The sequence below is a fragment of the Jaculus jaculus genome, chromosome X (assembly GCF_020740685.1).
Source record: "Jaculus jaculus isolate mJacJac1 chromosome X, mJacJac1.mat.Y.cur, whole genome shotgun sequence".
NCBI classification, from domain to species: domain Eukaryota; kingdom Metazoa; phylum Chordata; class Mammalia; order Rodentia; family Dipodidae; genus Jaculus; species Jaculus jaculus.
The window spans coordinates 58,240,772-58,264,568 of NC_059125.1; the positions used below are offsets into that span (position 1 = coordinate 58,240,772).

General features: G+C 40.1%; 1 protein-coding gene across 1 annotated transcript; it reads right to left on the bottom strand.

The window, feature by feature from the left end:
• Window positions 1-833: 833 nt before the first annotated feature.
• Window positions 834-1,276, bottom strand: LOC123456742 (small nuclear ribonucleoprotein G-like). The gene is made up of 2 exons (XM_045141073.1): window positions 1,173-1,276; window positions 834-1,002 (listed from the first exon to the last, which is right to left on the bottom strand). Exons 1-2 carry the CDS (start codon window positions 1,274-1,276, stop codon window positions 858-860), a joined length of 249 nt encoding a protein of 82 aa, XP_044997008.1. The 3' UTR covers window positions 834-857.
• Window positions 1,277-23,797: the final 22,521 nt, after the last annotated feature.

Below are 23,797 nucleotides of genomic sequence, written 5' to 3' on the forward strand. Positions count from 1 at the left end.
CTCTCTGTGTCTGTCGCTCTCAAATAAATAAATAAATAAATTAATTAATTAATTAAAAAAAAAACTTTATTTTTAAAAAAAAAGAAGCTCACCTGAGTCAGTGAATATGGTTACCTGTTCTGTCCTCAGAACAGCTTCTTAAATTATGCCTTTGTGGGATTCCTTTGTGTGGGTTCTTAGTCTTGTTAATGAAAGAAAATTTAAATGGACTCAGAAGGAAAATCCTGGTCACATTTATTAGAGTTTGAAAGAAAAATCACAAGGCATACCTGCAAATCTTGGAAGCTTCCAGGAGGAGGGTAATGGATAATAGGAAACAAGTCATGCCTTTTGACTTTGGGCCAGAAAACAAGTGGGTTGGGCAATGGAAGTTAGCAAGCAGCTGAAGAGGCGGTGGTTCCTCAGAGAAACTGTGAGGAAATCTAGAGGGTCAGGACAAGTATACTGGGTTTTGGCCAGGATCCAAAGAAGAGATCAAAGGAAGAAAAGTTCCTTTTTTTTTTTTTTCTTAGTTTAGAACTAAGAGGACAGGCTTGCATTTAAAATGTGCAAATGCAGAGAGGGGAGGGCCTCTGTGAGTACATTATCTCATTGAAAGGATAATTATTTGTCTCATCTCTTTAGCATGTCTTCAAGTGAATCAACTTTCCTGAGGGGTGGTCTCCTGGCCTGGTGATTGACAGGCTCGGTTGGATCAACTATTTAGGAAGAAAACAACAGTATGTTTTTGTTTTTGTTTTGTTTTTTTTTACATTTTGCAAAAAGTTTAATATGAAAATGTACATGACCTGATTTCATATCAATAGTAAGATAGGCCTTTTGAGAAGCGATCATGAATTCCTCTGAAAAGCCACTGTTTAAACTCGTTCCAAAGCTTCCAACATGATGATGCTATTTCCTCGTATGACCACCATCCCAATATTATTTTGCTGCCCACTAGTTGCCATTTCCACACATTCATTGATCACAAGATTCATGAAGGGATCAAATCCCCGCAGTATTCTTTTTTTTTGTTTGTTTGTTTTGTTTTGTTTTGTTTTTTGAGGTAGTGTCTCACTCTGGTCCAGGCTGACCTGGAATTCACTCTGTCATCTCATGGTGGCCTTGAACTCATGGCAATCCTCCTACCTCTGCCTCCTGAGTGCTGGGATTAAAGGCATGTGCCACCACGCCCGGCACCCCGCAGTATTCTTTGGACATGTCTGCTGCCATTTAATCTCAATGATAACTTCTTGTCCATAAATTTCTTCAGCTCAGGAGTGTGGGCCTTACTCATGGTGGCTCGTCTGCAGGACCTGCACTCTTCATCAGGGGGTTTAACAGTATGTTTTTTTTTAATATTTTATTTTTATTTATTGGAGAGAGAGAGAATGGGCATGCCAGGGCCTAAAGCCACTGCAAGCAAACTTCAGACACATGTGCTAGCTTGTGCATCTGGCTTCACATGGGTTCTGGGGAGTCAAACCTGGGTCCTTAGGCTTTGCAGGCAAGCACCTTAACCACTAAGCAATCTCTCCAGCCCACCACAGTATGTTTTTGTAATCTTATGTTTGGGTGGCTTAAAATGTCATGTCTTCATCTAGGACCAGATGTAGGACTCAGATTTTGTTCATTTCATCTGGAGGAAGAAGTTTTCCCTCAACAAAGCCCAGATACCTTCCACTCTTTATCAGGTAAAAGGGAAGTAAGGACCAAAGCTGATTATGAGGGAGGCATCCATCCTCAAAAGCCTCAGAGACTGCTACCTAATGCATTTAGCCTATCAACAGTAGCAGATTCCCTACTAGACCCTGTGACCTCCCCAACTATGAGGTTTTGGCAAGGTTTACAGCCTTTATTAGCTAAGTAGATAAGAATGACTTTGCGCTCCTAAGCCTCCCCCAGTACTGAGATTATAGGCATATGTTACTATGGCTGACCTGATAGCCATTTTCATCTTTTTACAGGGTGAGGCGATGATGAAGAATTATGCTTTAAGATTCAGTGGATCCAAGCTAGATGTGGTATGTGGTAGCATATAGGTATAACCCCAGCACCTGGGATATGGAGGCAGGAGGAGCTCAAGGTCATCCTTAGCTAAATATGGATTTTAAGACCAGTTTGGGATACAGGTGATTCCATCTCAAAACAGCAAATTTCTTGCAGGGATGTAGCTCAGTTGGTAGAGTGCTTCTACTATCCACGAATCCCTGGGTTTGATCCATGGCACCACATATGCTGCAGCTGCTGGCGAGGCAGGCAAGCATAGGGACAGCCCAGAGATCTCCCCTTGGAAAAATGTGTCTGCTCATTGCCTATAGGAAAACACCCAGCATTTCCTCCATATAAGGAATTTGTAGTCAGGCACTTCCTGGTCAAAAAAAGATAAACAAGAACAGCCTAAGCAAGTATTTGTCGCAAACACAGTGAAGTCCAACTTGTTCTTGAAGTGACCTTTCAGGGGAAATCCCTATTTACCATCTTATGCTGATGTATAAAGGGTTTGTGCACATGATTAAAATCAGATGTACCATGAGAAAGCACACACTCAGTGAACAAAGGCTCCAATAACTCTAACTTACCAAAAACAGAAGACTACCCCCAATTCCCCTCTCCTAGAGTTCAACTCCTCCCATTCTTTTACTATTATGACAATGACAGCAACACCATGTCTTGCTCAAGTCTTTGTTCCAGACACAAAAAATCTGAACATTGCATCATGGGATACCCCGAGATCTCCTCGTACTATATTTGGGTGAAGTAGACAGAAGTTAAGAGAATAAATCTTCTGTCTCTTTGAAAAATATATCTTAATCTATTTATTTGAGAGACTATGGGCATGCCAAAGCCTCTTATCACTACAAATTCCATATACATGCCACACTCTGCTTCTGACTTTATGTGGGTACTGGGGAATCAAATCTGGCTTAGAAGGCTTTTGCAAACTAGTGTCTTTAACCATTGAGCCATCTCCCCAGCCTCCTCTTCTGTCTCTTTGATGTAAATTTCTCTCTCTGCCCCCAAGCCTATCTGGCTATAGCTTCCCCCATCACCTTGTCTAGCCAGTAAAGATGGAAGGCAGAACAAGCCAACTCACTCCCACTGTGCAAGTGGTCCATGCTGCAGCCAGTTGTGCTCTGACTTCACAGGTGGCAAGGAATAGAGCCATGGGTCAGTTGGCAGAGAGGTCTGGTTGGGAGCAGTGGATGGCATGTGTGGAGCTCACGTGCTGCCACTCACACTGTCTTCCTGTCCCGTCGCTGCAGCTTCAGACTCTAGTTACAGGGGGAGCATCATGTGCTGCTTTCTGTTTTCCCTTGAGGTTATCTCTCCTTTAAGAGCAGGTGTGGGTGGGCAGGGGAGGCCCCTGCACACTGATCATATGTGCTACAATTAGCATGGGACAACTAAAGGGGTCTATAAAGGCACTGGCAGGGAGCAAACATAGTTCAATAGCCTCCCTGGCCCCTCCCATGGCACAAGTGATCCCATGCATATATTTTCCTCCTGTTGGGACAGGTGTAAGATGGAATTTGGGAGGTTGAATGGCTGAGGCCCAAGTCTTTCACAGAAGGGCCAAAAATCCATAATTTACCTTATAGTTCCAAATGAGTAGTTGATCCTTTTAAACAAAAGCTTTTGTCAAGTGTCTTTTTGGATGACTTAAATCTCTTAACAAATTAGTTAAAATTATTGAGAAACAAAAAAAGACAGTGTACCAGATACAGCTTCCTATATTTGAAATATAAATCTAGGGAGGCAGAGGTAGGATGGCTGTGAGTTCAAGGCCAGCCTGGAACTATAAAGTGAGTTCCAGGTTAGCTTGGGCTATAGTGTAAACCTACCTTGAAATATATACATATATATGTAAATAGTTTCTAAATTTTTAAAATTAAAATAATGTAGGAATAATCAAGTGTAAAAAGAGATTTAAAAAGTTACACATACAGGACTGGAGAGGTGGTTAAGGTGCATTCCTGTGAAGCCTAAGGACCCAAGTTCAATTCTCCAGGTCCCACATAAGCCACATGCACATGGTGGCACATGCGTCTGGAGTTTGTTTGCAGTGGTGGGAGGCCCTGGTGTGACAATTCCTCCTCCTTCTCTAATAAATAAATAAAAATAAAGCTTAAAAATAGTTACAGATGTAAAACACATACTTAGTAAAAAAATTTTTAAAAAGAGAAATGCTTTCAGATGAGAAAGGATTTTAGATTTTTGGGGGGATATATGATTTTTAATTTCAAATGTAATTGTTCATGAGTAGCATTGACATGAAGTGATGATAATGAAATTGGGATTTTGGATTTTAAAGGAAAAGATTGTTCCAAAATAGAAGTAGCGTACAGTGAGTACAAAATCAGAAAGTTTAAGCTTGCCTTAGAATGTCTGAATAAGTTGTGCAGGGCTTTATAAGAGAAAAAAATTATGTATTTATATTATTATATTTGTTATAATTTTGGTTTATCCTAAGAAACACAATTATTGTTATTAGATGCTTATTTCACCAACCAATCTACTCTAGATTTTTTTAACTTTTTAAGATTTATTTTTATTTATTTGAAAGAGAGAATAGTTGCAGCAGGGCCTCCAGCCACTACAAACAAACTCAAGACACATGTGCCACCATGTGAATCTGGCTTACATGGGGCCTGGAAAACCGAACCTGAGTCCTTAGGCTTAGCAGACAAGAGCCTTAACTGTTAAGCCATTTCTCCAGCCCATACTCTAGATATTAAGAACAAACTATAAAAATCAGACAACTGGACACAGATATTCTAAATTAACTTTTATATTAGGCTTTTAGGATTTTTCAGCGACAAAAATAAAATATAATCTGAAAGACCCAGGAATAACAATTAGATGTTAATCAAATGCTTCCCTATCAAGTATATAAATATTTTTAAATGTTTTCTGGCATATCTTGGTGATATAAATAAAGGCTTATCCCTCCCTGGTTAAAAGAATTTTAAAAGATATTCAAAAGGATAATCCATTCTTTCTGAGACTTTGCAGCCTCAAGACTATTCTATAGATAAAGTTTCTGAAATCTGTCACCTATTAAAAACAAAATTACTTTTACTTGATCAAATAACTAAAAATAATGTATGTTAAAATGCTTCCATTGCAGGGACTTCCAGCTAAGATGGCAGGATATGACCCACACCAAAGCAGCCTACGAAGGGAAATAAACAGAAACACAGCAAAATACATGCTTCAACTGAAAAGTGAAAGTGTGTGTTATTACCGAACACAGCAGAGAAGCAGGAGAGACAAAGGTCTTCCAGAAAGAGGAAACTGGCCAGAATCCTGAGGATGCACAAGTAGCCCTGATCTGCAAACCTGCCTGGCTGGTGGCACAGAGTAGCAGGAGCAGAAACAAGGTGAGGGGATTTTCCACTCACACCAGCCTCCTTCCAAAGTCTATAATCCCAAAAGGGAAGACAGCAGAGACCAGCTGAGCAGCTGCTGAAGGAAAATACAAACAGGACCAGCCGAGCAGCTCCAGTATAAATCCAGGCACCCTGAAAAGCCTCCCACCTACAACTGTCAGGGTTGTGAAGGTCCAGAGAACTCATTCACCCCTGGCTGCCTGACATCAGCACAGAGAGAAATCAAAGTGGGCACTCAGCATTGGTGAAATTGGAAGCCACCACAAAAGGTAACAGGGCCTTATACAAAGCCAGATACATAGGCCTGCACTGGAAGTGCTAATCTCTCTTTCCATGTGAGGAAAGATTATGTATTACATTTTTTAAAAATATTTTTTGTTCATTTTTATTTATTTGAGAGTGACAGAGAGAGAGAGAGAGGCAGAGAGAGAGAGAGAAAGAGAGAGAATGGGTGCGCCAGGGCTTCCAGTCACTGCAAACGAACTCCAGACACATTCGCTCCCTTGTGCATCTGCTAACTGGGTCCTGGGGAATCAAGCCTTGAACAAGGGTCCTTAGGCTTCACAGGCAAGCACTTAACCACTAAGCCATCTCTTCAGCCCTATGTATTACATTTGTATGATATAGTCTTGGTTGGCTTTACCCTTCTCAAATAAGCTGTATTTTGGTGTTGAATATTGTTGCCTTTGACATTTCCTGATTTTTAGGATCTTTGTCCTTTTCTTCTGTCATTATTGGGGGCAGGGTCTGATGCCCCAGGCTGATTTGGAACCCATTTCAGACTAGAAATCTCAACCTCTTAGTTGACAGGATTAAGGATGTGGAGCAACAGACACCCTTAGGGACTTTGGCTTTACTAGATTATCTGTTTAGTTTAATCCCCACCCTTGTACAAATGCTCTGTACTGGGTTTGAATGAATGTGTATATTGCTCAGTTGAATTTTAGAATTTGCCAGTAATTTGCTTTACCTGGTGCACTACAATATTGAATAGAAGCCAAACTCAACACCTAGGGACACTTTTGCTGTTTCTCTTGGAGTATAAGAGCTACACCTGGCACTCTTACACTGAGGATATATAAAGCCAGATTTACATGGCTAAGAACACTGCAGATAATTAGGAAATATAAGCATTAAATAAACTCAAGATGCAAAAATCTCTACAATATACTACAGGAAACACAAAAAAATCAAGAACATGCAATCCCACTAAAAATTATAAATCCATCAGAAATGACCTCCAGTGAGACTGCTTTAGATGAAATGCCTAACAAAGATTTCAAAAAATGATTATATCTATGTTCAAAGAAATTAAAGGTATTAAACTCCTGAAGAAGAACACAGGAAACCAACTTAATGAAATAATGAAATAAGGAAGTCATTATAAGACATGAGTAAGGAAATAGAATTATTGAAAAGATACCAATCAGAAATACTAGAAGTGAAAAACAGAGTAAGTCAAATAGAAAACTATAGAAAGTCTCACCAGCAGAATCTCTTTAGCCCTCAACACAAACTTTAAAAGCCAAAGGGGCTTGGGATGATGTATTCCAAGTTATGAAACATGACAAATGTCAAGAAAGATAACTTTATCCTGGAAAGCTATTGATTCAAATAGACAGAGAAATAAGAATATTCCATAAAAAAGCAGGCTAAAGGAATGTATGAAAACCAAACCATCTCTAAAGAAGATAGTTGAAAGGATGCTCTATGCTAAAGAGGCAGAAAAGCACACACATAAGGAGCCTTGAAGAAACAAACCATACTCAAATACTAGTTAATACAAGACAACAAAGGTAAAACCTGAAGAACTACAAAACAAGAAAAATGGCAAAAATAAATACACACCAGGCTGGAGAGATGGCTTAGCGGTTAAGCGCTTGCCTGTGAAGCCTAAGGACCCCGGTTCGAGGCTCGGTTCCCCAGGTCCCACGTTAGCCAGATGCACAAGGGGGCGCACGCGTCTGGAGTTCGTTTGCAGAGGCTGGAAGCCCTGGCGCACCCATTCTCTCTCTCTCCCTCTATCTGTCTTTCTCTCTGTGTCTGTCACTCTCAAATAAATAAAAATTTAAAATAAATAAATAAATAAATATACACCTTTCAATAATAACTGTTGCAGTCAGGTTTGCTTTGCTGGCAGAAATAACCCAACCAAGAACAACTTTTGGGAAAAAAAAAATTATTTTGTATTACAGACTTGAGGGGAAGCTCCATGATGGCAAGGGGAAATGATGGCATGAACAGTGGGTGGACATAACCTCTGGCCAACATAAGGTGGATAATAGCAACAGGAGAGTGTGTCAAGCACTGGCAAGGGGGAGGTGGCTATAGCACCCATAAGCTCACCCCCAACAATATGCTCCCTCTTGAAAGTGTTAATTCCCAAATCTCCATCAGCTGGGAACCTGGCATTCAGAACACCTAAGTTTATGGGGAAACCTGAATGAAATCATCAAAATAACTCTTAATATCAATGGCCTCAATGTCCCAACCAAAAGACACAGGTTTTCAACTAGATTAAAAAGCGGGATCCTTCAGTTTGTTGCCTCCAAAAAACTCACCTTTCCACAAAAGTTGGATAATATCTTATGGTGAAAGGTTGGAAAACAGTGTTTCAAGCAAATGGGCCTAGAAAACAAGCAGGTGTTACTATACTGATATCTGACAGGGTAGACTTCAGACCAACATTAGTTAGGAAAGATAAGGTAAGTCACTTTGTATTGATTAAAGGAACACTACAACAAGAGGACATTACAATCCTAAACATATATGCACCTAACATGGGGGCTCCCAATTTCTTCAAACAAGCACTATTAGATCTAAGGTCACAGATAACACAAAACACAGTGGTAGTGGGTGGCTTCAAAATCCCCCTCTCATCAATTTACAGGTCATCCCAGCAAAAAATAAACAGAGATGCATATGTCATAGGACAAATGGACCTAACAGATATCTACAGGACATTTCATCCAAATGCTGCAGAATATACATTCTTTTCAGCAGCACATGGAACATTCTCTAAAATAGACCATATATTAGGACACAAAGCAAATCTTAACAAATGTAGGAAAAATGAAATAATTCCTTGCATTCTATCTGACCACAATGGAATCAAACTATAAATCAATAGCAAGAAAAGTTATAGAACATACACAAAATCATGGAAACTAAACGATACACTTCTAAATCGTGAATGGGTCAATGGGGAAATCAAACAAATCATAGAACCAAATGATAACAAGAACACAATATACCACAACCTTCGGGACGCAATGAAGGCAGTCCTAAGAGTAGATTTATAGCTTTAAGTACCCATATGAAGAAATTAGGTTGCAAGTAAACAACTTAATCCTTTACTGTAAGGGCCTTGGACAAAGAAGAACAAGGCAAACCAAAAATCAGGAGACAGGAAGAAATAATAAAGATTTGGGCAGAAATTAATGAAATAGAAACAAAAATTGTCCAATGAATCAAACTTTTCCATAAAGTAGAAAAGGAAAGAATTCTACCAAATTCTTTCTACAAAGCCAGCATCACCCTGATACCAAAACCAAAGATAGAGCAAAAAAAGAAAATTACACACCAATATCCCTCATTAACATAGATGCAAAAATTCTCAACAAAACATTGGCAAACATGATACAAGAATATATCAGATTGTTGGCCAGGGAGGTCCCTGATGCCCCCAAAACATTACAGGCCCTTGCCCAGGCCCTGGGTTTCCTAAAAGAAATAGATGGTAAGACATTATTGCTGAAGACTACACATACTTGGGCTACAAGGTCACCGAGAAACCCTGCTGGAACTGAGCTGAAAACCTCCTCCATGTAGACCAGCTGAAAGAAATCTGGGAAAAGCCACACTGCATGCAATTCAATGGGAGAGAGAGAAATCACCAGCAGAGATACCAAACAGTGAACACTGAAAGCCTTAAATTTGGCCAGCCAGGCCAAATGAGCCAACTGGTGCAATAGTGGAGCATCTGTTATGGGGGGAACCAACCACCCTCTAATTTGACTGGAAGCCCAATGATGGGAGGAAATATATTCCTGACACTGAAAACCTACAACAGGGGTATCATGAGTCCTAGGAGTGTAACATCTGCTGCTGTCTGGCTAAAAGTATATACCATGCTCACCTAAATGCCATGAAAGCACTTCTCCTAATGTTAATACCCATATATTAATGCTACTTTCATTTTTTGTTAGAGTACCTTCTCTTTTCAGTGACCTTGGGATGACTCAGAAGGTACCATGGTACTGAAAAGAAGTGACAGGAGTGCTAGGCACTAAAACATCTCTATCACACCTTCCAAGGCTCAGGGTCCATTGTGGAAGAAGTGGCGGATAGAATGTAAGAGCCAAAGGAAGGGTAAGACTCCTTACAACGTGCTCCTTCAGACACAAAATGGCCTGGATATCCATGACCTCACAGTGCCTGACACTACCTACACAAGATCATCATAATAGGAAGAAAAGATCATGACACCTAAATAAAAGAGAGACTGATTAAGAGGGGGAGGGGATAAGATGGAGAATGGAGTTTCAAAGGGGAAAGTGGGGGAGGGAGGGAATTACTATGGAATATTGTTTACAATTATGGAAGTTGTCAATAAAAAATAATATATAAAAGTAAAAAAAAATAATTTTTAAAAAGGAATATATCAGAAAAATCATTCAGCCTGACCAAGTAGAATTTATCCCAGAGATGTAGGAATGGTTCAACATATGCAAATCTATAAATGTAATATATTGTATAAATGGACTGAAGGACAAAAGTCACATGATCATCTCATTAGATGCAAAAAAAAGCATTTGACAAAATCCAACACTTCTTCAGGATAAAAGTCCTACGGAGACTGGGAATAGAAGGAACATATCTCAACATAATAATGGCTATTTATGACAAACCTATACCCAACATAATAATAAATGGAGAAAAACTTGAAGCTTTTCCATAAAATCAGGAACAAGACAAGGGTGTCAACTGTCCTCACTTTTATTTAATATGGTACTAGAAGTCTTAGCCATAGTAATAAGGCAAGATACACACATAAATGGGATACAAATTAGAAAGGATCAAATTATCATTATTTGCAGATGATATGATTCTATACATAAAGGACCCTAAGGATTCTATCAGCCAACTGTTAAAACTGATAAACATTTATAGCAATGCAACAGGATACAAAATAAATACACAGAAATCAGTAGCCTTCCTATATGCTAACAACAAACATGCAGAGGATGAAATCAGAGAATCACTTCCATTCACAATTGCATCAAAAAAAAATAATAACATAGAGCTGGAGGGATGGCTTAGCGGTTAAGGCATTTGCCTGCAAAGCCAAAGGACCCAGGTTCGATTCCCCAGGACCCATGTTAGCCAGATGCATAAGGGGGTGCATATGTCTGGAGTTCGTTTGCCGTGGCTGGAGGCCCTAGTGCACCCATTCATTCTTTCTCCCTCTTTCTCTGTCAAATAAATAAAAATAAAATATTAAAAAATAGATAAAATAAAGTACCTTGAAATAATCCTAACCAAGGAAGTGAAGAATCTCTACAATGAAAAATTTAAAACACTAAAGTGAGAAATTGCAGAAGACACTAAGAAATGGAAAGACATCCCTTGTTCATTGGTTGGAAGAATCAATATTGTGAAAATCTTACCAAAAGCAATCTATACATTTAATGTAATCCCCGTCAAAATTCCAAGGGCCTTCTTCATGGAAATAGGAAAAACAATTCTAAAACCTATGGGCTCATCTCACCACCTTAGAGATACTTGCTCAACCATGTTTATTACTACTTTATTCACAATAACTAGGAAACGGAACCAGTCAAGATGTCCCTCAACTGATGAGTGGATAATAAAGATGTGGCACATTTGTACAATGGAGTTCTACTGAGCAGTAGAAAAGAAAGAAAGAAAGAATTTCTGGAATTTGCAAGAAAATGGATGGATCTGGAAAGGATTATACTTAGTGAGGTAACCCAGACCCAGAAAGTTACACATCACATGTTCTCCCTCATATGTGGATCCTAGCTACAAATGATTGAACTTCTATGTAAGTTTAAATAAAACTCAGTAACAGAGGCCAGTAAGCTAGAAAAGGAATACAAAGGTAATAGAAAGGGAAGGATGAGGGACTTAATAGGATGGTATTGTATATATGTAAACAGAAGAACAGATTAATGGGGGTGGAAACACCTAAGTGACATCAGGGGAAGGCATTGAGTAAAGGAAAGGTGGGGGGAGGGATAATCAAAATCTAAGAGGGTATGAATAAGTCATATGGAAACCTACTTTTTTGGACAATGGAAAAACCAGAAGCCATAGGTTATTACTCGAAAATTTTCAGTGCCAGGGATGGTATACCTTCCAGTGAGTGGTTGGCCAGGGAGGTCCCTGATGCCCTCAAAACATTACAGGCCATTTGCAAAGCTCTCAGTTTCCCACCAGGAATAAATGTTAAGACCCTATTGCTGAAGACTCCACATACTTGGGATGCAAAGTCACTGAGAAATCCTGATGGAGCTGAGCTGAAAACCTCCTTTGTGTAAACCAGCTGACAGAAAGCTGGAAAAACTATGCTGCATGCAGTACCACAGGAGAGACAGAAATCACCAGTGGAAATAAACACCAGTGGACTCTGCAAGCCTTGAATTCGGCCACCCAGGCCAAATGAGCCAACAGGTGCAAAAATGGCACGTCCATTATGGGGGAAACCAACTGCCCTCTAATTGGACTGGAGGCCCGATCCATGGGAGGGAATACATCCCTGACACTGAAAACCTATGACAGGGGAAGTCATGATCCCTAGGGGTATAACATCTGCTGGTGTGTGGCTAAATGTATATACCATGATCACCAAACTGCCTGGTAAGCACTTCTCTTAATGTTCATACCCACATATTAATGCTACTTTCACTTTTGGATAAAAAAGCTCTTTTCAGATGGCAGTGACCTTGGGAGGACTCAATAGTTATTATAATGCTGAGAGGACTTGACAGAGGAGTGTCCCTCACTGAAACATCTCTATCACATCTTCCATGGCTTAGGGTCCATTGTGGAAGAGGTGGCAGAAAGAGTGTATGAGCCTGAGGAAGGGTAGGACTCCTTACAATGTGCTCCTCCAGACACAAAATGGCCTGGATATCCCTGACCTCACAGTGCCTAACACTACCTACACAAGACCATCATAATAGGCAGAAAAGATGATAACATCAAAATAAAAGAAAGACTGATTGAAAGGGAGAGGGGAGCTGAAGGAGAGTATAGTTTCAAAGGGGAAAATGGAGGGTGAGAGGGAATTACGATGAGTTATTATCTATAATTATGGAAGCTGTCAATAAAATGTCTATAAAAATGCTTCCATTGCATTAATTACTGTGAGTTTCTTTTCTAGGAGTCTTCCTACTGAAGTTGAGATTTTTGTGAAGGCTGTGATGCCTGTGGGAATGATGGATGTGTAAAATTGTCAGAGATTTTTGTTAGTTAGGTTTCCGTTTCACAGTAAAAATTAAAAGTGTTATAGCCAGGTGAGGTGGTGCACACCTTTAATACCAGCATTTAGGAAGCAGAGGTAGGAAGATCGCTGTAAATTCAAAGCCAGCTTGAAACTACATAATGGATTCCAGGTCACCCTGGGCTAGAGGAGACCCTATCTCAAAAAACCAAAAAGAAAGAAAGAGAAAAGTCATATAATCTCAACAAACAATGGTATCTAAATCTGGGTTAAGTTTATTTTTGTGATTAAAGAGTGTCACTGGGCTGGAGAGATTGCTTAGTAGTTAAGGTGCTTGCCTGTAAAACCTAAGGACCCATGTTCAACTCTACAGGTCCCATGTGAGCCAAACACACAAAGAGATGCAAGCATACAAGGTCACACATGTGCACAACGTGACATGTATGTCTAGAGTTCAATTGCATTGGCTGGAGGCCATGGTGTGTAAATCCTCTCTCTCTTGCTCTCTTGCATAAAAAGGCCAGTCTGCTGGGCTTGCCTCAAAAAAGAGTGCCTTGTTATTAAGCCTTGGGGCTTTCATTTATAGGTGACTTGATTTTCTCTCACTGCTTTCAATGTATTTTTTTTGGTTTGTGTGTTTAGTAGTTTAATTATAATATGGCAAGGAGAGGTTCTTTCCTAGTTTTCTCTGTTCAGTGTTCTACATGCTTCCTGTATCTGTACTGACATGTATTTTCTTACTTAGGGGGAATTTTTCTTCTGTGATTTTGTTGAAAATACCTACTTTGTCTTTAGACTGAAATTCTCCTTCTACTATACCCTGAATTCTTATGTTCAATCTCTTCATAGTGTGTGAAATGTCTTAAAATTCTCATTCATGCCTTCCTATTAATTTATCTTTTTCTTGTTGTACTGCTCTAGATCTACCTCCTTGACTTCTAGTTTAAATATTTTGTCACCTACTTAATCCATTCTATTGGTGAGATTTTCTACAGCACTTTTTTTTTATTTGACTTACTGTGTTATTTATTTCTAGAATTTCTGATCTTTTTTCTTCAGTATTTCTATTTCCTTGTTCATGTCTTGTATCAACTTCCTTATTTCATTAAGTTGGTTTCCTGTGTTCTCCTTCAGGAATTTATTTCCTTCTATGATTCCTTTGAATTTCTATGATTTTTTTAACATAATTGTAATTATTCTTTTGAATTCCTCGTAGGTATTTCATCAAAATCAGTCTCAATGAGGTCATTTTTGATGGATTTATAGCTTTAGTGGAATTATATTGTCTTGATTTGGTATGTTTTCTGTATTATGATGTAGAGATTTTTGCATCTTGAGCTAACTAAATGATTGCATTTTCTAAATATCTGTTGTATTCTTAGATGTGCAAGTCAGAAGTTATATATCTTCAGGGTAGGAGCCTAAGTTGCGAGGTGTAGCTATCATGTTACTCCCAGAATAAAAGCAGAAGTTACCCAAGGTGTTAGATTTTCCTGCTATGTATATATTCTAGTAGGCTGAGTGGAGCAAAATACAGGTAAATTCTATTTATTTTTTTGGTTTATTGAGAAAAAGAGAGAGAGAGAGAAATAAAGAGGGAGATATATGTAGAGAGATGGGCATGCCAGGGTCTTTAACCACTGCAAGCGAACTCCAGACACATGCATTACTTTATGCATCTGGCATATATGGGCTCTGGGAAATTGAATCTGGGTACTTTGGCTTTGCAGGCAAGTGCCTTAGCCACTAAGCCATTTCTTCAGCCCCAAGCGAATTATAAAATCCAACTGAGCAATGAACACACAGAAACAAAACCAGCATGGAGTGGGAATTAAAACAAGCAAGTAATCTAACAAAACCAAGTCTGTAAGGGTGGGTGTTTGAATCCTGTTGACTGAGAGGCTGAGATTCCTGGTCTATAATGGTTTCCAATTCAGCTTGGGCCCACATGAGACCCTGTCACCAAGAAAGACAGAAGAAAAAGACAAAAAGACTCTGTAAATCAATAAATATCAAATGCTACAAAAGTCAACCCCCAAACACAGCTTATTTAAGAATGGGAAAGCCAGATAGGCATGGTGGCATATGCCTTTAATGCTAGCACTCAGGATGCTGAGGTAGGAGGATTGCTGTGAGTTTAAGGCCACCCTGAGACTATAGCCTGGGCTAGAGTGAAACCCTACCTCAAAACAAAACAAAATAAATAAAAAGAATGGCAAAGCTATGGGCTTCAGAAATGGCTTAGCAGTTAAGGTGCTTGCCTGAAAAGCCAAAGGACCCAGGTTTGATTTCCCATTACCCACACAAAGACACTTGCACAAGGCGGCACATGCATCTGGAATTTGTTTGCAGTAGCTAGAGGCCCTGGCACACCCATTCTCTACATCTGCCTCTTTCTCTTTCAAATAAATAAATAAAATATTTTTTAAATGTTTTAAAAACAGTTTTAAAAAAAGGAATTGCAGTCAGGCATGGTGGCATGCACCTTTAATCCCAGCACTTGGGAAGATTGTGGAGAGTTTGAGACCACCCTGACAAGGTCAGAACTGCAAATGAGAAAAGTCATGCTGCATTTTTCTTTCTGTGCCTATTTGACTTCACTTAGCATGATTTTTTCCAAGTCCCTCCATTTTCCTGCAAATTTGTGTCATTTTAAAAAATAATATGGACATGGTACTAAAATGAAGATAGGAAATAGGAGGGAAGGGAGGAAGGGCTACTTGACAACAAGTCAATTATAAGCAGAAAGAAAGGTATTGAAAGGCCTAGAGAACAGAGGAAGGGATGAGGCATACACAAAACTAATGGCAACATGAATCAATTTCATAGAAAACTTCTTCTGGGATACCACTCTACAAGTCATTTCCCTCAATAAGGGGGAAGGGGTATTTGAACAGAAGAGCTCCATAAAAGGTGGAGAAAGCATAACCTTAAAACCTTGGGCTCTGGCTGATAATTCTCAGGGCCAGAGGGGTGTTCCCCCCACACACAGTGAGCTCTTGGTCAGGGAGACATGAGGTCCCCAAAACAATATAGGCCATTGCAAAAATACTTGGTTACCTGCAAGAGTTAAAAGGTTAGTCTCTATTGCTGAAGACACCACAGTATGTGGCCACAGGACATCAACTGATCATGCTAGAACTAAGAGGGAATCCAATTCCCTCCTGGCTAGCTCTAATAGTGCTGGAAAGTGCTATGAGAACATTTGGAGAATAACAGTTGTCAGCTGATTGATTAAGCAAGAGATCCTGCCAGTTACAAAATCAACCAGCAGAGCAAGAATGATACACTTGTGCAATAGTGGCACACAGCTGATGTAAGTAACCAACTGCTCACAGATTGGACATGAAATCTGACCAGTGAGGGAGAATTCATATCTGGCTCTGGGATCCAAGGCAAATTCCCTAGAACAAGAAATCAAAAGGCCTCAAAGAGAACCTCCACTGCTCTTTAACTAAGAGTGGATATACACATCAATCTCTCTCTCTCGTTCTCTGATAACTAGGCTTATCCCTTTTACTTTTTATTTATTGAAATGGACACATCTCTTAGCAGTTTAGGCGCTTGTCTTTGAAGTCTGGGAACCATGTTTAATTTTCCAGATCCCACAAAAGCCAGACACAGAAAGTGACACATGTGCATGATAATGCATGTGCACAAGGTGGCACATGTGTCTGGAGTACAATTGCTAGAGGCCCTGGCGTGCCCATTCTATATCTATCTATCTATCTATCTATCTATCTATCTATCTATCTATCCATCTATCTATCTATCTATCATCTATCTATCTATGTATCTATCTTTCTACCTCTCTCTCATAAAAAAAGAAAAAAAAATTAGTATTCATCTGCAAGCAGAGAGAGAGACAGACAGGGAGACAGAGAGAATGAGTACACCAGGGCTTTTAACCACAGAAAACTCCAGACACATGCACTACTTTGTGCATCTGGCTTTACATGGGTACTGGGGATTCAAACCTGGGTCTTTTTGCTTTGCAGGCAAACATCTTAACCACTAAGCCATCTCTTCTGCCCAGCTTATTCACTTTTATTCAGATTGTTCTCAGTTTTTGTTTTAATGTTTATAATTTTTACTTTGGTAATAGCACAAAAATTTGAGGGACTATTCTTCCAGACAAATATCATCCAATTCAGGAAACATTTGTGTTACCTTCTGACATATCTTAGTCGTTTTACTTTCGTCAACCTCATAATCATAGACAAAAGCCAACAGGTTGGAACTATATTCACAAATGGCAACCATAGATTGACTACAAGTGCAAGAATATTTAAAAACAAAATCCCAGTCTGAAGTTTGCTAGACAAACCTTCTGTCCCTAAACTACAGTGTAAGCTTTGTATCAGTAAAATTTATCATGTACCCATAGAGTGTTATAAGTGCCCCCATCTCTCCATCCCTAGTTACATGGCTACCATCACAAGGCTGATCATTTCTTCCTGCAGTCTCTCCCTGCCCTCTTCACTGACACAGTAGAAAACAAACCATAGAGTCTTCATTACTGGGTTCTACTTCAGCTCCAATATAACAAACCTTTGATTTGCTATGCTTAAGAGATTAAGGGAGGAGATACACAAAGGGAGACATAGGCATTCCCATCACATAGCAAACCTATATACCACAGGCAAAATTTATCACTGCAGTACTGACCCTGACCACCTGGTTGAAGAAGCCTTTGCTAAGGGTCTCCACTGGAAACTACTCTCCCTCAAATACTCTGTTAAATTCAGATAACCTTTTCAGATAAAGATTTAGTTAATTCAACATTTTCAGTTCTCAGTTTTTAAAAATGTTTTATTTATTTATTTGAGAAAAAGGCAGATAGACACAGAGAGAGAATGGGCATGCTAGGGCCTCCAGCCACTGCAAACAAACTCCAGACTCATGTGCCACCTTGTGCACCTGGCTTATGTGGGTCCTGGGGGACTAAAACAAGGTCTTTTGGATTTGCAGGCAAACGCCTTAACAGCTAACCTTTCTCTCCAGCCCTATTCTCACTTTTGGTTGGAGAAAGTGTTCTATCTTACAGACGGAGGAGAACACGGAAGCATTAATATATAAAGGAGAGCCGGGCATGGTGGCACACACCTTTAATCCCAGCATTTGGGAGGCAGAGGTAGAAGGATTGCTGTGAGTTCAAGGCCAGCCTGAAACTACATAGTGAATTCCAGGTCACCCTGGACTAGAGTGAGACCCTAACTTTGAAAACTAATATATATATAGAAGAGAGAATTGACTGTCTATCATGAGATGTGTCACCACCTCATCTGCCCAGGCTGAGAAGTCATTACAGGGGAAGCACTGAAACGAATACTCTCTCATGGCTAGCCTGAAAGCCAGTTCCAGGGAAATGGCAACAGACACTGTGTTCACTCAAACCGCAAAAATAAAATAAAATAAAATAAAATAAAATAAAATAAAATAAAATAAAATAAAATAAAATAATAAAAACAGAGATTCAGAATATACAGAGAAAGCAGCACTAAGTCATGTCTGTATCTTGCCCACCAAGGGTCAGAGAACATTGCACAAGACGGGGAGGAAAGATTGATTGTAAGAGCCTCAGGGTGTGTGGCAATAGCCTGAGACACCAGGTTTCCCCCATTCCTACACAGACTGACTGAGGCCTCTTGGTCCCCACAAACAATACTAATAATCCCACTGAAGACCCTAAGCAGAATTGGGGCAGGGGAAAGGGGGTCTTATGTGTACAATCTTTTTATTAAAAAATAATAATAAAATAAGAAAGTTTAAAAAAGTGGCTCCTCATTTGAGTCTATAAGGAAATTTAAAAGGTGGGATTTAAATTTGGCATATGTTTTTCCTTGCTTGCTTCCTTCCTTCCTCTCTCTCTCTCTCTCTCTCTCTCTCTCTCTTTCTTTCTTTTTGAGGTCTCGTTCTAGCCCAAACTGTCCTGGAATTCACTATGTGGTCTCAGGATGACCTCAAACTCATAGTGATCTTCCTCCTGCCTCTGCCTCCCAAGTTTGGGGACTAAAGAAAGGCGTGTGTGTGTCACCACACCCAGCTTGTTTTCTTTCTTTTGGGACATCTGTTTACATTTGTAGCTTTTGTAAAAGTAAAAGTATGGAGATGAATTGTTGTTTTAAGTACTTGTACCAGTGCTATTAGCAATTCAACATCATCTTAAACACATCCAAGTACATGTACACATTCTAAAATCAGATCATGAAATAGCCCGAGATTTTTTTTTGTAGATTTTTGGACATAGAAAAACAAGACAAACTAAATGAAAATAATGTAAAGTTAATGGGCAGAGGACAAAAAAAATGACACAAAGTACATTAGTAAGACTCAATGAACACATTTTCAAGGGAGAAGGGTTAACTTTTAATTGGGTTCTGAATACTTACTATGAAGTTTTAATGATAATGGAAAGATGTGGGAAGGAGGAAGTATTCTGGCCATCTGAATTTTAATTTGTGAGGATGTGTCCCTTTGCATAGCCATACCAAGAAAAGGCAGATTTGGGAAGCAGTAGAGTATTGTGTGGAGAAACTCCTGGGATGGGGAGAGAAGAGGGGAAAGAGGCGATGTGATTAACGGTACTTTGAGAAGACATTTGGAATCCTACAGCTTGAATGTAGACTACCTTTTTAAATTGTGTCCTAAGGTGGGTGGGGATGAGCAGACTGTAAGGAATGAGAGACTCTTGGAAGTGAAACATTCACTCTAGAGTTGAACCATCTGGTAGTCAGTGCATACTAATCTCAAAGGGGATCTGAGAGAGCATGGGAAACTCACCATTTGGAAAGTGTTAATATGTTGGAAATTGGAGGCAAAAGCTTTGAGCCACACATTTTGCTCATCTCTACTCTGAAGAAGCTGAAGGTCTTGCTATCTGATCAAGGAAGGGAAGAAGACTATTCCAGGAAGTTGTCCTGTTACCAACCACTGTGAGAACACTGAGAGACACAGTAAGTGGGAGGACAGAGTGGCTGTGGGCACCCCATTTGTATGGAATGAGACATTTTAGAAGAATGCATGGGAGAGGTGTTTGTTTAGGTGTTGCAAACAACTGAGTGGGGGAGGGGTCTGGGATCAAAGAGCAAGAGACTGCCATTTGCCATTGCAGGGCATGAAATTATCTAAATTTATAAGATGTGACATTGTGGGGCCAACTGGCTGTCATTATGCCATTTATATTAAGGTCAGACAGTATTACAGAAGAAAATCAGTTCCCTTGGTTCAACTTCTCCCCCAGAATTTTAAAGGAGAGACTTATTGTAAAATCTATTTTACTCTGTATTAACTAGGGATTTAGCTCCAGGAGGGCAAGATGCCCAGTGGGGAGGGTATGAATGGAGATGATAAACTCTGGCAAGTCAATCAGGTGGAGAGAAATGAGGGATACAAGCATCCTTGCACCTCTTTAAATTTTCCAAGCATGGGACTAGAGAGATGGTTTAGCTATTAAGGCACTTGCCTGCAAAGCCTAAAGACTTGGGTTTGATTCCACAGTACTCATGTAAAGCACAATACACAAATTGGTGCATGCATCTGTAGTTTGTGTGCAATGGCTAGAGGCCCTGGAATGCCCATTCTCTCTCTCTCTCTCTCTTTCTCTTTGTGTTATGGGGTCCTGTGTCACACAAGTAAAACCATTGACTCACAGAATGTGAGGCCAAGTTTTATTGGGTAGAAGGAACGAAAAAGAAGAAAGCTGGTGCACCAGGTCTGTATCCCAGAGTTCAGTATCTCAAGATGCAGCCCTGATCTGTTGGGACTGTCAGCTTTTATTAGAAATAACCACATGATGTTTATAGTAAAAACAGGATTGGGGGTTAAACCATAAAATTACATACTGTTAAACAAGGGGAGATGTATTACAAGAAGTCACAAGGTTACATAGGTCACATAGGCGGAACTGAGGTAAGAAACATTCTATGCTATGTAATCACAAAGATATCTCGAAACAAAGAGATGCAGGGAGGTCATGGAACATTGCACAGCGGGATCATCTCATTCCTTATGCAACAGTACACAGAAGGATCATCCCATTCCTTAGTTAACAGTAAACACCTTCATTGCACAGAGGGATCATCCCATTCCTTTCACATTTAATTTTCCATTTTGCTCTCTATACTTGCAAATAAATAAAAAGATTTCCCAAGAGTGTGACTTGTCCACACACAGTAAAAATAAAAGAAGAGAAAGCATATCCTTGTGCCTTGGCAAGCCTGGGATCAATACAGGACCCTAATACCAGCCTGACAGTCATTTCTGAAGAAGACAACCCAATAAATACACCAGAGGAAAATGGAGGTCAGTGAAGAGGCAGCAGCAATTGCAGATAGAGGAAGGTAGGAAGGCCCCAAAGAGCAATCCATCCTGATAGTACCTCTATCCAAGTCCCTGGCACCATTTATGTAAAGTTTAGGTTTGAGAATAGAGAACCCAGGCACAAGCTATTTGTTTGACCTAAAGTTTTGTTTGTTTGTTTTGTTTTGTTTTCAAGGTAGGGTATCACTGTAGCTCAGGCTGACCTGGCACTCATTCTGTAGTCCCAGGCTAGCCTTGAACTACTTCTGCATTCAAGATGCTGGGATTAAAAGTGTGCACCATCACACCTGGCTGAAGTTTTGTTTGTTTTTGAAACAGGGTCTCATCCTAGCCCAGGCTGAATTAGAACTCATTCTGAGGTTCAAGATGGCCTCAGACTCACAAGAGATCCTCCTACCTTAGCCTCCTGAGTGCTGGGATGAAAGGTGTGTGCCACCATGCCCAACTTTAAAGTTTTATTGACAATTTTCATCCATATAATGTATGTTGGTCATAATTGTTTTCCAGTACTTTCTTTTGTTCCCCGTCACCATCCCCTTTCCTCAGTATTGCTTCTTCTATACAATTCATTGCTCTTCTATTTTGGTGTCAATTTTTGTCCTCCTACATCATTTATGACAACATGTTAAGGAGTCCGATATTGTTTAGGTTGTGTGCAGGCAATGACAGCTGCTGTGAGGTCATGAATGCAATAGCCACTTTGAGTACAGAAGATGGCATTCCAAAGCACCTATATTAGTTAGGGCTCTCTAGAAGAACAGATGTGATAAAAACAAATTGTTTTAAAAAGGGAATTTGGCGGGCTGGAGAGATGGCTTAGCAGTTAAGCGCTTGCCTGTGAAGCCTAAGGACTCCAGTTCGAGGCTCGATTCCCCAGGACCCACGTTAGCCAGATGCACAAGGGGACGCACGTGTCTGGAGTTCGTTTGCAGTGGCTGGAAGCCCTGGCGTGCCCATTCTCTCTCTCTCTCTCTCTCTCTCTCTCTCTCTCTCTCTCTCTCTCTGCCTCTTTCTCTCTCTGTCTGTCACTCTCAAATAACTAAATAAATAAATTTTTAAAACATGGGAATTTGGGCTGGAGAGATGGCTTAGCGGTTAAGGCATTTGCCTGCAAAGCCAAAGGACCTCAGTTCAATTGCCCAGGACCCATGTAAGCCAGATGCACAAGGTGGCACATGTACCTGGAGTTTGCTTGCAGTGGCTGGAGACCCTGGTGTGCCCATTCTCTCTATCTCTCTCTCGCTGCCTCTTTCTCTCTCACGCTCTCAAATAAAGAAAATTTTAAAAATTGAAATCAATAAGTAAATAAAAAGGGGAATTTATCAGATTAGCAGTCCAACAATGGTAGTCTGCAGGCTTGAGAGTTAGGAGCCTAGTTGCTGCTCAGTCCATGTGACTGGATGGCTCAGCAGTCCTTGAGAGCCACTGGTCTTCAGTCCATATTGGAATGCTGAGGAAACTTTATTCTAATGCTGGTGAAGGAAAGCTGAACAGGATAGATGTATGTGCAAGTTAAGGCACTCACCAGGAAGCAGCACAGGCAGCCAGACAACAGGTATCCTAGGCAGAGATCAAGTACTCTGAATACCTTTAGGCTAGAAATTAGATCCACCCCGAGTAACATGTCTTCCAGCCAGGAAGCTGGAAATTCAAGTTACAGGCTTTATTAAAATGTCTAATTCTATTGGGGACATACATTCAAACTATCACAGCATCCTTCCCTATCTATCCTCTGGCTCATACATTCTTTCTGCCACCTCTTCTGCAATGTTCCTTAAACTTGGAGAGCATAATAATAGAACTGTGTCATCTAGTGCTGAGCACACAATTGATATTTCCTCTCAGCAGTGTCATGAGTTTTGAGGCATCCCAGTGATCACCACCATCTGAAAAAAGAAGCTTCTCTAACCAAACCTGACATATGCGCATTAGCATAAACATTTAGAGGGAGATTTAGTAGGCACAAATCAACAATATTAAGTTCCCCACTAAGGCTTATTAACTTTCCAGCCACAGTCTTTTGACTGTGTTTTCAATAACAGGCAAGAATTTCCTCCTGTAGAGCATGGGCCCAGGATTTGATTGAACACAAGATAAGAGAATGATGGGATCCAAAGTTAGAGGAAAGTGGCTCCAGAACCCTGAGTAAGGAAAAGGTGGAGGTTTTAAGGTTTTCAGGGAGGGAGGAGAAAGCTTACAAGATGAAGGACAGACCTTGCTAGGGATGTATGGAACATGATGTGAGAGGCAGTTGAGCACGTGTAACCAAAGCCTACATGTTCTACCCAAGGCCACAAGTCATGGCTGGGAGGTGGCTCCATGTTCTGAGGCAGTAGGGCTTAGTTAATTTCTATAACAGTAGGGTTTCCAAAATCACACACTTGGGTTCTTTGGGGGTACCATATGTCACAGCTCTGGAGAAAAGAGAGATGGCTTCCTTAGGAAGGTGATTCTAACCATAATCCTGAGAGTTCCATATGTCTTTCAGGAAATTAGGCACTTTTGCCATTTTTTCCCAAATGTTTTACCAATCCAAAGGCTAAGAATGTCGTAAGATAGCATATGAGGCTTGTAGTACAGACTTTTCTGTTGCACAGTAACTTATTTGCTTATTTTCATCCATGCATTTAAATTT